Below are 14699 nucleotides of genomic sequence, written 5' to 3' on the forward strand. Positions count from 1 at the left end.
ATATTACACCATTGGCAATATTAGGAATGACAAATTTTAAGGATATCTCATTTGATATCTCAGAAGTTTTCCACCATTTGATATTGCATTCAATATCAACACGTGATATTCACCACGTACTCAAATAAGGTTTGATATCACATCCGATATCAAGAGTATTGGCCTCCCAGAATATCAATGATATTCACCAAGTACTCAAAATAAGGTTTGATATTACATCTGATATCAAGAGTGTGGGCCCCCCAGAATATCAATGATATTCACCAAATACTCTTTGAGTAATAGCCTTCGAGAATGTTGAGATGCAAAACATTCACCATATACTCAGTTTGTTTGATCTCATAATACAAGTTACTATAAGATCGTCACCTTACAGTAACTTCCACAAATAAAAGTGACATCATTTGGAAGTCGTCACTTCCTCATGATGTACACAAGGGGTAGGCTCATTAAAATCACATAGTCATGAGGTATATACATGAATCACAGTCCTCTTGACTGTAACAATTTATTGATCACTGAAGAATCCATCACAAGATGGTTTATTCCCTCTGAATCAATATGATCGAGATCACTGAAGGTTGAGGAAACCATATCCTCTATCTGCTCCCTCTCTTTCAAGGTTGCATCTATTGAAATGTCAGGCTCCTTTTGAATCTCAATCTCCCTCCGATTTTGAAATCAATTTTCCTTGTCCTACAATAACATTCTCGGAGGAAAAGATCAAGGCACATAATTCTTATAATAATAATACCTTTAATAATTATTCTCAAAATTGTCAAGATAATGATGATAATATAATTAATAGAACAAATGAAGCGGGCATCTAAAGGACACAACCCTCACGATATCGAGGTATATATAGGTGATTATACAAATCAAGGAGGGGTCAATCAGTTTATTTATACTTCATATGAGTAAGGAGAATCTATAATAAAATCGACCATCTGGATTATCAATACAGCAAATTCATAGGCATACCAGTCAGTAATAAAAAGTCTGAAGGAAGCAGCACATAGTTATAACAGATATAAAGTCAGATGTACATTCGTGACAGAAAGATAACATAGAAAACTGTTATTTACAGACTGTTAGATTTCACATTGCGTAGACATCAAGTACAGTTACAGAATCTGCTTGGGAGAACCTAACCCTATATGAAGGATGGAGAAGTACATTTCCAATTCAGAAGTTATTTACCATCAAAGTGAGATAGAGTTTGGGCCATCACCGCTTACTTCACAAATCCTTTTGTATCCAAATCCAATCCAGAATGATGCTCTTTAAAACAATTATTTTCACAATGACAAAGTTGATAATATACAATTTGGCATCATAGTAAGAGACAGGATATAATTAAGCCCAAACAAGGCTCACAAGTATTATTATTATAAGCAATATTGGAAGTACATGACCTATTCATAAAGTATACCATAATTATAATCAGGTGCAATTCTTATAAACTTTGCAATCCATCAGAAAGTCCAGATTAAATAATTCAGGGATCTTCACAAGTCCTAAAATATACAAGTGACTAAAGTCATAATCAATAACAGTAAATAAAGATTTTTTGTACATTTCCCTTACAATCTAAAATAATTAGACAACTATCCCTATTTCCCAGTACAATTAGGAAAGTGGACATTACATAGGGCAGCCACTAGACCTATCTGCAGTTATGATGTTAGAGATTCTACACAGGGACATGTGGATGTATTTGTTTCATTAGATGACAACAGCATTAAGTTCCAGCAGTTTGAGGATTCAAGATTTAGTGATTCGGAAAATGTTTAGGACATGCTAACTACCTTTGCTGGCAGTCTTACAGCCTTTTATTAAGAGCTCTGTAATCAATGCACATCCACATTTTCCCTAAACCACTGCTGATACAAAAGGGCTTTTTTTGGGTCTAATGTAACCCATCTCAAGTAGCTTCTTAATAGCTAACTCTATCTCATCCTTATGCCTTTTGAGATGTCTATAAGGTGTAGTAATTAGTGGTTTAGCATCCTCCTCCAATTCTATGACATGCTATATCCCTCTCTTTGGTGGTGCTTCAAGTGGATACTACCAAACACCTTGCTATGCTTCAAAAGCAACTTTTGAATATCTGGATGATAGTTGTTCTTTTGCTGATCTGTAACTCTAGGCATGATGAACACCCCGCCTGATCGTGTCCAATTAATCAAGCAATCCTTTTGAGGAAAACAACTCTAGGACCCCAAATCAGATAACCCTTTGGGTACTATATTTTTACCATTTGATTCAAACTTCATTTCCATTTTTGGCATGCTTAGATTAGAAATCTTACAAGTACAAGAAAGCTTGTACCCATCAATTATAATGACACCCAATCCATCACATTCCTTCTATTTATAGTCCTCTCCTAGCCACAAAACCCTCGTCAATGAAGTTATGAGTGGCATATGCACCAACAAGTGTTATGATTTTCTGCCCCTGCAATACTCCTTTAACCTTGAATGTCACTGTATATTGTACACTTGAGAGTTTGGTAATGGTACCATCACACTTTTGTTCCTCTTTTGATAACCTTTCTCCATCCTTCTTCTCTTAATCAAATTGCTGACCCAAAGTTTCTAATGCAGTTTCTTTGACTATAAAGTACTAATTGTTTTTCTTTTACCTTCACACTACACATTTGTGAGACGGGTCCCATGGCTCCCTACAATGGAAGAACTTATTTCTCCGAAGGTCATTTAGTTGCTCGCCGTCCAACCTGTTGGACTCATTCCATGTCTGATTTGATTTCCTATGAAATTGTTTCAGACCGGTGGTCTCGTGGATGTCATTAAAACCCTATAATTTCATTTCATTTCTTATCCTTCTTATGAGGGAATACCTTATACAAATCTTTGCTTCTAGAAGCGAAAGCCTCCATGTCCCTAGCCATTTTGATGGCTTCCAACAATGTAGGTCGAGTGAGTGCCTTAATCCAACCTCTCAAAGGATTGGTCAAGCCATCCATGAAAATAACCAAGTGTCTTCTCTCTGTAATATGTATGACTAATACAATCCTCTGAAAATTAGTCGCAGAGGCATCTACAGAACCCCATTGTATTAGCTAAGCTAACTCCTTGAAATGCGACTCTAGATCATGATCCAATGTAATCATCCATGATGCCACCACTCGTGTGCAATGTCATCTAGGTGTATTGTTGCATACTTGATTGCTTCTTCATCTAGCATTAGATTCAGCTGAAAATAAGTGTCCACTTTTTGTACCCAAAGCTCTAGCTGAAGTCTTCCCTAAACCATCAATCATATTAGGAAGACTTAGTTTCCCAACTTTTTTGGCAAATCATAGTTTATGTTATATCTCCAGCACAGGGTCTATGTTTCAATTTGACATCAATAGAGTCTCTAACCGATATGGCATCCTGAAAATCAAGACCTTCATTTGTCCAATGTTGCATGAACGGATTATGCATGAATTAATGAACTGAACTTATAATAGATTAAAATGCCCACAACCATAAAATAAATAAAGGTACAATATATCATCAAATTGAGAGATGCCTGGATGGAGATAGCATTAACAGTACAAAATCAGACATACTCATTTTCTGATTACAACTCATACAGTGAATGCTGGCAAAACCCAGCAAACTGGTATAAAAAGAACTAGACACCACCTCCAAGATTGACCTCCAAAAGGTGAAGACTAAGTATGAATATGTCATCAAACCCTAGGTACCCAAATAAACTAAAGAAATTTGCCTGCAAGCTCAACATCACTCCAAGAAACCCTAGACACCCCCCAACAACCTGTGCAACCAGCCTTGACATGATGTGACCAGAAAATAGAATGGTATGTTAACAAATAAGGAGGGCAAACAGCAATAAAATCTCGAACTCTTCTCAAGTCGCCCTCTTTCAATTCTGCTCTGAAGATAATTTGTGCAAACTGTAGATATAAATAAAAAATGGAGCCGTCCCTCCAAATTGGATCTCTCACCAACATGGAAGATGTTCTCTGCAAGGTTTTTTGTCCTCACAAAGCTGCAAGTTGGACAAGTTCAAACAGCAAGAGAAGTCTCTAGAATATCACTTTACTAGGTTCTCCAAAATCCAGACCCCATAAGTGTTGCTTGTCCAAGCTTAATGAAGTGAGCTCCCAAACCTCACTTTAATAGGCTCTGCACAACCCATGCCCTCAAACAAGGGCTAATTTTTATTAGATTTAAATTCTTATATCTCCCCCATAAAATGATGCTTATCCTAATAAGGCCCCCTTTTGAATATTTGCACTTTATTCTTTGGGTGCCCATATGGTCCTCAATTAAATAAATTAAGATAATGATAAAGTTAAATATTAATTTTAACTATATAACTTATCAAAATCAAAAGCTCAAGACTATATCAAATATCAAGATAATTACATCTACTAACAAATCTAAAAATAGTAATACTGATGACTGGCATAATCCATACCCAAGATGACTCGCTAAAAATAGTATGGGAAAACTGCCTTACAAGTCCCAATCGCCTAAGCTGAAAGAAACATGTCACTCTTGGGTCAACTATCATCATGAGTCTGCTAACTCTAACGAATTAGTCTACAGGAACCTTCTGAATAGGCTAAATAGTCCATCAAGTTGAAGCGCTTAAAAAGGCAAGAATATCTTTTCTTATTCTGCTTTTGCAAATTTATGGAAATGCTATGGAAACAAACCTAAAGAGTTCTTCTTGGGATTGTCGAGGACAAAAACATTTTGCAATTGGGGCAATTTTGATGGCGAAAGATCCAGCCTAGCTGGTTGTTGGATTTTCAATTAATGGTTATTTACAATTTCTAACATGGTGTAGATATTGATGGAAATAAAGATATATGAGGTTTCCTTATTAGGTTTCACTATTTTAGCATGTACTGTTCATTTCTTGGATTGTTGTGTGAGTTTGCAAGTCTTGAGCATACTTCCTAGTGTCGGCCATACAGTTCCAGCTACATAGAGAACCATGGTTTTGGACATTAACTCGAGGAGTTATTTCTCATTTATGGGTATTGATTCCATGGATCCCTAGCAGCTGGGTGATGCAATTTTATATATTCTTTGCACCATTCAGTGCACATTTAATTTTATGATTGAAATTGCCCCCTTACAGGTTACAAGAGAAGTCATTGTGAAGGTTTCTAGGTGGTTTGGGGCTGTTGGAGTTGAGATTAATGGTGTTTCTAGCAAACTGTCCAAGTGTAGAAGGTTAATGAATATCTAGAACAGATGATCTGGAAGGTATCCTAAGCAATATCCAATCGTAAAAAGAGTCTTTCTTGCTGCTATACATTTCTGATCAGTTTTGGAGACCTGACTACAACCTTGGAGGTGAAATTGGCACCAAAGCAGCCTCTTGGATGTTTACCGTACAGGTAAAGAAAATGATCGCATACAGACAATGAACACAAACAGCAGAATTATATTCACAATAGTAGATGAATGATGATTTACAATGATCCCAGACGGGATATAAATACTACCGCCGAACCTTCCCAAAGGAGTCCATCGGCCACAATTATTCTATCCGCTACAAACTATTTACCGACGACGTCGGCTACAGAATACGGAAACACCGCCGAACCGTCGGCTACAGAATACAGAAACACCGCCGGACCGTCGGCTACAGAATACAGAAACACCGCCCACCGACGATGCCTTTGCAATGTTCGCCTGCGCTTCCCCCACTTTTCTCTTTTCCTCCGCTTGCCTCCGTGTAATTGCCAGAACCTCCTCTACATCCGTGCCAACAATGATCAAGTTTACTCCAGCCTTTGGACACTCGGAATCTTCGTGATCGCCAGGTCCGCACCATCTGCATAATAATTTGGGTGTGTTTGCCACTGTACAATCCCGCGCAAAATGACCCCACAAATTACATGCTCGGCATTGAACGATCGGCCGTCCGTTTGCATCATACTGAGTTCGACTTCGGCTCCCATTATTATTGTTATTGTTTGCATTGTTGTTATTTTGCCCTCTGCTATTATTCCTATACCCTCTGGATGTGGCACCATCAATGTTTGCATTTCCGTTACTGCCCGATAGGGAAGCCTGCTGCGTAAGAAGCACCTGCGGAGTTCCTCTTGTCTTCATGTTAAAGGGACAGCCCTTTGTCGAATGGCCCATGATCTGACAGATGTCACAGAATTGGTTCTTCGGACACGATCCCTTAGTATGACCCTCGGTCTTACATTCCGTGCACCACAATTCACTACCTTTTGGCTCTTTCTGCATGTTTTTAAACTCCTTCATCATTCGAACCATATCCTTCTATAAGGCACGAACCTTTTTGCTACTACCTTCGTCGTCGCTGCTATCATCTCCGGCAAGCTCGTCGTCATCAAAATCAAAGGAGCTAATTTTCTTCTTCTTTGTCTTCTGTTCACTTTCAAGGTCCAGTGCTCTATTATAAGCATCCACAAATGACGATGGTGGTACAATTTTTATTTTCCTCCGCAACTGTGAGCGTAGGCCGTCCATAAACCACCTTTTCTGCAATCTGTCCGCCGGCTTGCTTTCCATTTTGTTTATTAAGTCTTTTAATCTCCTAGCATAGACGCGGACAGTTTCGTGCTTCCCCTGTTTGGTATTGAAAATCTCCGCTACAATTTTATTATCATCCCGCAAGAGTTTAAATTCTGCTAGGAACTCCTTTTTAATGTTATCCCAGGTATCCAGCTTTTGCGGATCCATATCCGAAAACCAATCAATTGCGACACCCCGTAGGGTTGCCGGAAATTGTCTCATCCAGTCGTCTTCATCAGTTATGCCATTTGCCCTCCAAATCGTTTCACATGTCTTACAATGTCGAATGGGATTGACCGTACCATCGCCTTCAAATTTCGGCAGCTTTTCTTTGGGTCCCGCCATCACCACACTGGAGGTCTGCACTGTCACACCGGAGGTCTGCACTCCTACACCGACGGTCGGCACTCCCACACCGGCAGTCAGCACTCCCACACCGGCGGTCTGCACTCCCACACCGGCAGTCTGAACTCCCACACTGACAGTCTGAACTCCCACACTGACAGTCTGAACTCCCGCACCAACGGTCTGCACTCCTGCACCAGAGGTGTCGACAGCTGTGAACCTTGGTGAAGAAGAAGGATCCTCAAAAATTGTTTCCCGCGGAAGTCTATCCTAGACGAAGAGATCACTCCACGCTCGTGCTCCATCGGCACTGCGAACCGTGCAAGTTGATGGTCTTCCGTTAGAGTTTTCCTCCCTTAGCGAACACAAGTTCAAGAACTCCTCCCGCGCTTCTTCCACCAATTCCACCCGCTGCCGAGTCTCCTCCAACAATTCCTCCGCGCTTCGGTTTCCGTCGGCAATCTTTTGAAATCTCCGTCGACGTTCGGCTTGCTGTGCCAGAATTAAATTCTCCTGCGCAGTACGGATTCCATCTTTAACCTTCACCTTATTTCAATCCTTGTTAAGCTGATTTGGCATTAATCTTCATTCCTCCCACCTTCCAGATTCATAAGGCAACGGCGCCAAATGTTTACCGTACAGGTAAAGAAAATGATCGCATACAGACAATGAACACGAACAGCAGAATTATATTCGCAATAGTAGATGAATGATGATTTACAATGATCCCAAACGGGATATAAATACTACCGCCGAACCTTCCCGAAGGAGTTCGTCGGCCACAATTATTCTATCCGCTACAAACTATTTACCGACGTCGTCGGCTACAGAATACAGAAACACCGCCAGACCGTTGGCTACAGAATACAAAAACACCGCCAGACCGTCGGCTACAGAATACAAAATACCGCCGGGACCATCCAGTCGGCTAACATTGGAGTCTTATTTTCAATTCTAGAAGATATGGCATGTTGACGTTATTGATTGTCTTCAATCTGTCCTTTGCATCAGACTTGTGATGACTGTTATGGCTAAAAATTAGAGGTATTTAAATGATGCATTGACCGATAATAATTAGTTTAATGTTGATACTGTCAATTCAGTTTTCGGGGATGAATAATGTTGTTCCCAACAACATATTTTGCTATGAACAAATAAGATAAATCAGATCAGTTATTTGCAAGCATTTGCATTTGTATTGGCAAAAGCATAGTTTGCAAACTCTCCAAGTACACACCGAGCTGCCAAGTACTGTCCATTTATTTTTTTGTTGGGTGAGTACTCACAAGCTTAACTCTCGCATTTTATTAACACAAAAAACCATGGGTAAAAATGTCAATGCAGGTAAAATGCTGGTTAAAAAGCATTTTTCACATGCTCTTTTTGCTATTAAACCATGCATTTTCTCTTTCAAGGTATCAATTTTTTATTTACTACATTTTGAAATTGAATTTTACAAAAAAAAAAGGCGTTACTGTGAGAGATTTTTTATTTTTAGTTCTTTCCAAGTTGCCAAGTTTTTTCTGAGTTTAAAATTTTGGGCTTGCTGAGTACTCTCCAAGTCCACGTCTGTAAACTATGGGCAAAAGCATTGTGTGTCAAAATTACTTCAACATTAAAATAAAAACAAAATCAGAGGTATACATTGCATGCCTCTCTGGTGAATTTGAGTGATCGCATATGCACCTAATTTCTACTGTATATCAAGATTATACAAGTTTGAAACTTTGAAGTGCTTTTAGTTTTAAGTAAACAGATAATTATTGATTTTCAAACCCCATTCAAATAAAAAAAATTGGTAAAATAATGTGACACTTTGGAGCCACACCCATCTACTACTTTTGTAAAAAAATCATACTGATAACCCCTGTGATTGGGCAGAAAATTCTACACATTATTTGTTACAACAAGGGAGCTCATATAGCAAAATTGGCTCATGCAACTGTATTTCTGTCTATCCTGCTGTGTTCAGCTACTATCTACCATTTATAAGATATCACATACATTTACAAACAATAGAACTACAAAATTCCATCCATTGTAGTTACCCTTCCTCAGCGTTGTTCACCAAGGAAAATGACCAGCTTCTATCTCCAGCTGCAACCCCTTCTATGCACCCATTGAGAAAATTAGTTCCAGCCCACATATGCTTTCTTCTTACAATCACGTCTATTCCTACTCCCCAAACCATAAATCTGCACCAAAGGGTCGTACTCTTCCATTCCAATCTTCACCCAAATTCATTCATCCAACACCAACCCTGTCTCGAAATAGTGTGCCGCAGGTATCCTTTCAAACCACCACACCTGTCAGGCCATGATAGCTTCCACCATTTTCTCCATCTCCCCTGCATCCAGCAGCATTCCCAAAAACATCAACACAATATCCATGTTCACTAGGTATATTCCATTGTCCAATAACATTAAATTTCTTACGTCCATAATAGTTGTATTGCTGTTTCTGGTTGCAACTCTGTGAGATTTTTTTAGCAAGAGCATTTTGGATCACACTCTGTGATCCTTCATCCGGATGAATAAGAAAGCATAAGGAGAAAAGTGATCACAGAGCGTGATCCGAAACATTGATCCTAAAAAATCTCACACAGTTGCAACCAGAAACAGCAATACAAATATTCCATTGTCATTAATATACTCATCAACCAAAACCATATGCAAGGTATGGTGGACAACCGAAGCCCTAGTTTTGAGTATTCCATAAGCCTTCTCTTAGATACATCCCCAAAGAAAGCCATCTGTCACTTTCTTGACTTCAAACACAACTGCATCAATTTCTCCTCCCTGGATGTTTACAATGTAGTGATGCCCATCTGTTTGTCCATAAAAAGGCCGGAAACCATCATTAAACTGACTGTCTTTGTACACTCCATTAACTTGATTATATTTCATTGTATCTGATGTCCTTTCCATTTGGCTCAACCATCAATGTGAGCCTGTGAACCCACAAATGTTTTGCAGAACTCATGCCAATCATTTAGTGATTGACCTCAATATCCTCTGGTATCATATCAACTGCCGTCTTAGCAACATCATCAACTAACATTTAGCCCTCTCTAAACACACTGGGTATTACCAAATCTTCATAAACTTAGATAACATCCTTTATCTATTTAAGCAAATTGCCAGATTTCTAATTTGGTGTTTGCCCAGTTCAGGTGGAATTAACTATAAGTTACAAGTCACATTCGAAATAGACACTGCAATATTTTAAACTTCTTCCGTTTAACAGCCCCAGGAGTGCCACTCAAAAATCTGCCTCATTATTGGTTGCTTTCCCCAACCTCCTCCCTACCATCATTGAGTTCTGCCTGCTCTAGTTTCCAATTACACATCCCACCCCAGCCATTCATAGATTGTTATGTGTTGCCCTGTCAAAATTGACCTTAATACATCTTGCATCCAGGCAAATCCAGTTTATTAAATATTTCCTTTTTGACTGCCACAGGAAGATTAAACTGCCTGAATCCATAAAAGGGGCCTATTTAAGTACAATTTAAAAATTTATGCAATCAATGCAGATTTATCTGCCCAAACTAACTGAGCAAACATTAGTTACACAGTCTTAGATTCCACCCAACCATATTAAAGTATAGTAGCATTAGCTGCATCTAAAGCTAATTTAATAGTAGTACTAAAGGGACTCTGTTCTCAAGAGCTAGAAACTAGTGATTACCTCACTTTCAAATGTTTGTTCGTGTTGTGCTTTCAAGTTGCACCATTCCAGATCCACAGATCCGAGGCATTATTAACAAAACTCACCAGATAATGCCATTCAACTCTACCACCATTTAACAATATTTCAACAAAGTTGGATTAAATAACCAACAATAAATAGCATTTAGACTATGACTTTTAGTTGCAAATCATTGCTATAAAATTATAAATGCCTCAGCCAGTTTCTAATTATCTAAATTTTCCAGATATCTTTGAAGTTTTGGCCTTTTCATTTGCCAATTATATCCACTCCTATGATATGAACTTGAGAAGCATGTTGAACATCCTTACATTAGCTGAGGAACATTAGAAACCAAAAAAATAAACTTAGAATTTCTTGTGAGGGTGCTGTGATTGCTACGAATGTAACCAGACAAGGAGATGCAAAGAAAGATAACATTGTAATTGGCTGGTAATTCATTATTTGTGCATTATAACAGAATTCAATTAGAATAGAGATATTGCTTCCACATAGAATTTACAAGTGTGCCTTCGTAGGAATCTAGGTGACATCTTTCCCGTAGTGTTTGAGAAAACTGTCAAACAAACTCATTGCTTGTCAAAAACCCTTTAAAACCCACAAAAGATGTATGTTTAAAAGCTTACAATGATCTTTGTATTGTATGGTGCTATGAGTGGAATAGCTGCAATCTTATATAAGAAATCAAAAACCTTGCCCTGCAACAATAATTACATTGTCAATGATGGAAACAATTATCACAAGGTATTGCTACCACTGTAACAACGAAATAAATTGAGGGAAATAGCCAATGATGCAAGATATTGAGCCAAACAATTACAGAAGCATTTGCAAATTCTAATAATAGAAGAAAAAATTCACTACTTTGAATTCAGTAAGTAACCCAGGTATGTGAGGGTCAACATCTTCCTCTCCCCCCTGTTTCTCCTTGTCAGCCTCAAACTTTGGTTTCCAGTATTTGTCCCTGTATTCCCGAGCAATGGAAACATCATTGGCAATCAAAATATTGTCAAACAAGAGACCGGCCTGCATGGTCCAGATCTCAATTCCTATAGCAGCAATTGCTTCCATACTTGGATGCTTCAACTCAGAGTATGTCGGATTTGGAATGTTATGAGGTTTCCAGAATCCTTTGCAGTTTGGATTGTCAATCATAGGTGGATGCCATTTACCTTTATAGTTAGGATTCCTCTTAAAAGGCATTTTCCATTTACCACAACCTGATGCCTCCTCACACTCTGGATTTGTAATTTTATGAGTCTTCCATTCCCCATCTTTTTCATCATCCCAATCATCAGGTTTTGGGGAGTCTGGATCATCTATTTCGTTGGGCTCATCTTCTAGCCATCCTTCTGGTTTCTTTGCATCTAAATCCTCAATTTCCTTACGGGCATCCTCATCCCAGTTATCTGGTTTTTTGGATTTTGGATCTGGAACCTTAACACGTTCATCCCATTCCTCAGGTTTCTTGTCATCAGGATCAGGTATTGTCATAGGTGGAAGAACAGGAGGATCAAAGTCACCAGAAAGAAGGTTAGCTGTCTTTTTTTCTTCTCCATCTATCAGAATCTTGAGTGTGCTGTTGGGATAGATAGCTGCAGTGTATACATGGGTGACCTTATCAGTTACAGGTAGTGGGGAATACTTCAAATGGTGCTCAACATATTTATTTGTCTTTGGGTTTTTGAGGCAAAAAATAAAGTGAACTTTATTTGTAGCTCCGCATTTGTCAGGCCCAAACATGATAGAATAAGGAGAATCATAGTCAAAATGTTTTGGATCCCATCCAGCATTCTGGGCAACTAGATACTTTAAATATGCACCTCCACAAACCAGCCCATTCTGTGCCTTGAGATCATATTGCAGAACCACTGGATCATCTTTCAAATGCACTTCTGGTATGTTAACCACTATAGCATATTTCCTTGCTGCTTGACTAACAAGCAATCCATAGTCGTCGTAAGCATCATTCTTTTCATGCTTCCATTTTCCTGTAAAAGGAAAACAAAATCAACATGCTTCTAATCAAGTTCAATGAAATTTGTAGGATAATTGTACTACTTGTGAGAAGCTTTCACTTCAAATTTGCCAGTCTGAAACAAGAAAACTTAAAAGTTAAAATTCAATTTAGTCATATTCAGCCAGATCAAAGCAGAGGATTACACAAAATATTAAAGTAAACAAAGCCTACAATAGTTCACTATGATGAAACATAGATGCCTAACCTTGATAATCTTCCTTCTCAGAAGGAATCCAGCGACCTTTCCATGGCTTATCGAAAGACTCAAAGAACACCTGAATCCAAATATAATCTGCCTCAAAAGCATGCTTTTGAACCTCTCATCAAAAACAATTGCAGCCAAGCATGAATGAAAGGATAAAATCAATAAAGACAGTAACGACAGACCAAGAGCTAAACATAGGTACACTTGGATATGACCTTGGAGAAAGCATAGACTATGTTCAAAAATATGAATATACATTTACAATAATATTAAATAAATAATGAACTGAGCCACTAGTTCTGCAGTAAACAGAAGACAAGCTAAAAAAATAGTGCCCAAAAAATGTCACAAGCAATAAATATTTCTCAAGTAAAACATGCTACAAGAATATTCCACTTAATCATGGGACCTATTTTAAATTGTGTTAATTTGTGTTAATTCCTACGGAATCAAAATTTCCATGAGAGTCAGAGGTACAATGCAAAGATGAGTAAAGCTCAGAGGAGATGTTGGCTCTCAAAGTTGCAAGCTCCACACCTCTGGAGGCAAGACCAATCCTCAAGGGAAAGGGAAAATATCATGAAGAGAATAAAGCAAGAACTCATCAACAAAGTGTGGTCTGTAGACAACTACGGGCCAATTTATGAGAGTGGATGAACTCTCCTACTTTAGGCTCTAAGGGGCTAAATGGGCTATTCCTAGAGGTATCCAAACAAGAAAATGGAAGAAAAACACTGGCCCTTAGCAACTATTGAGAAACAAGGTAAAACTACTAAAATAAAATATTCTTCAAAGTGTACACAAATCTGAAAATAAGTTTCTTTATACAATATCACCATAAATATTATTACGTAGATGCATAAATCAGCAACAATATTAAATCAGCAAACCATAGAAATACAAGATTTACATGGTTAAACTCTTTCAAAAAAAAACTCCACCAAAGAAAGAGGGAAAGTATTAATATAATATTAGAATTTTGTTATAATGACCATCTTAGTTGATATTTAGAAACTTCCTTTTATGTCTTTCAGCATTAGTTCGTTTAGGAAGTTTCCTTTCTATATTTAATGTTTCTATTCTCAACTCATTTCAATTATGGAAAGATGGTGTTGTGTTCTCTATTCAAGCAGCTTTGGTCTCCTTTGTAGTTATTGAATGTCAATCAATTATCATTTCATGGTATTAGAGCGGGTTAAGCTTTTTGACAAATTTCTTTTTAAAAAATCGTGTATCTACTAGGGATATTTTTCCAGAAATTTTTTGAATAGGTTTTTAATGAAAAACATGGGCTTTTTTTGATATTGTAGAAAAATAGGGTTTTCTGATTTTTTTTCTCACAAAAAAATCGTGGTTGGAGGGTTTTGTGACTTTTTTCACAAAAAAATTATGAATGAAAAGGTTTTATGATTATTTTCCCACAAAAAATCATAGGGATTTTCCATCAGTTTGTTCCAAAAAAGATCATGGCGGGCTTCCTCCAGATTTTTGAGTTTATGGGGCTTTCGAGTTTTTCCATGATAAAATCTTTGAGGTTTTTTGCTGATTTTTTTATAATAAAAATTGTGATCGTGGGTTTTCATTTTTCGCATGATATTTTCAGACAACAATCATGGATTGTTAACATATTGGAAGGTTTTCTGATTTGTTCGCCCAAAAATCATGACTGATGTTTCTAAGTTTTTTTGTTCTTTTCCAAAAAAAATCATGATGAATTTTCCGATTTTTACTTGCATAAAAAATCATGGGAAGGTTTGTTTCATTTTAAAATTAAAAGCACTGTTCCATATGACATCATGCTAAGTGAAATGGAGGCTGCGCCTATTGAGGCACTTGCTATGGTTCGCCTTTTAAGCTATCTAAAAAGAATCGAAAAAAT

General features: G+C 37.8%; 1 protein-coding gene across 2 annotated transcripts in view; it reads right to left on the bottom strand.

The window, feature by feature from the left end:
* LOC149564974 (calnexin homolog) overlaps positions 1-14699 on the bottom strand; it is a 60372-nt gene that overhangs the window by 26399 nt on the left and 19274 nt on the right. For both annotated transcript variants that reach the window (XR_016361986.1, XM_089818513.1), the window contains exons 2-4: positions 12821-12890; positions 11460-12586; positions 11222-11293 (exon numbers count right to left, since the gene is read on the bottom strand). Coding sequence is in view for 1 of the 2 variants with exons in the window: in XM_089818513.1 (XP_089674639.1) it covers positions 11222-11293; positions 11460-12586; positions 12821-12890 (1269 nt within the window). In the remaining variant the exon portion in view is untranslated. The remainder of the gene's footprint in view (positions 1-11221; positions 11294-11459; positions 12587-12820; positions 12891-14699) is intronic.

The sequence above is a fragment of the Cupressus sempervirens genome, chromosome 3 (assembly GCF_028749045.1).
Source record: "Cupressus sempervirens isolate cs-2001-9-10 chromosome 3, ASM2874904v1, whole genome shotgun sequence".
NCBI lineage: Eukaryota > Viridiplantae > Streptophyta > Pinopsida > Cupressales > Cupressaceae > Cupressus > Cupressus sempervirens.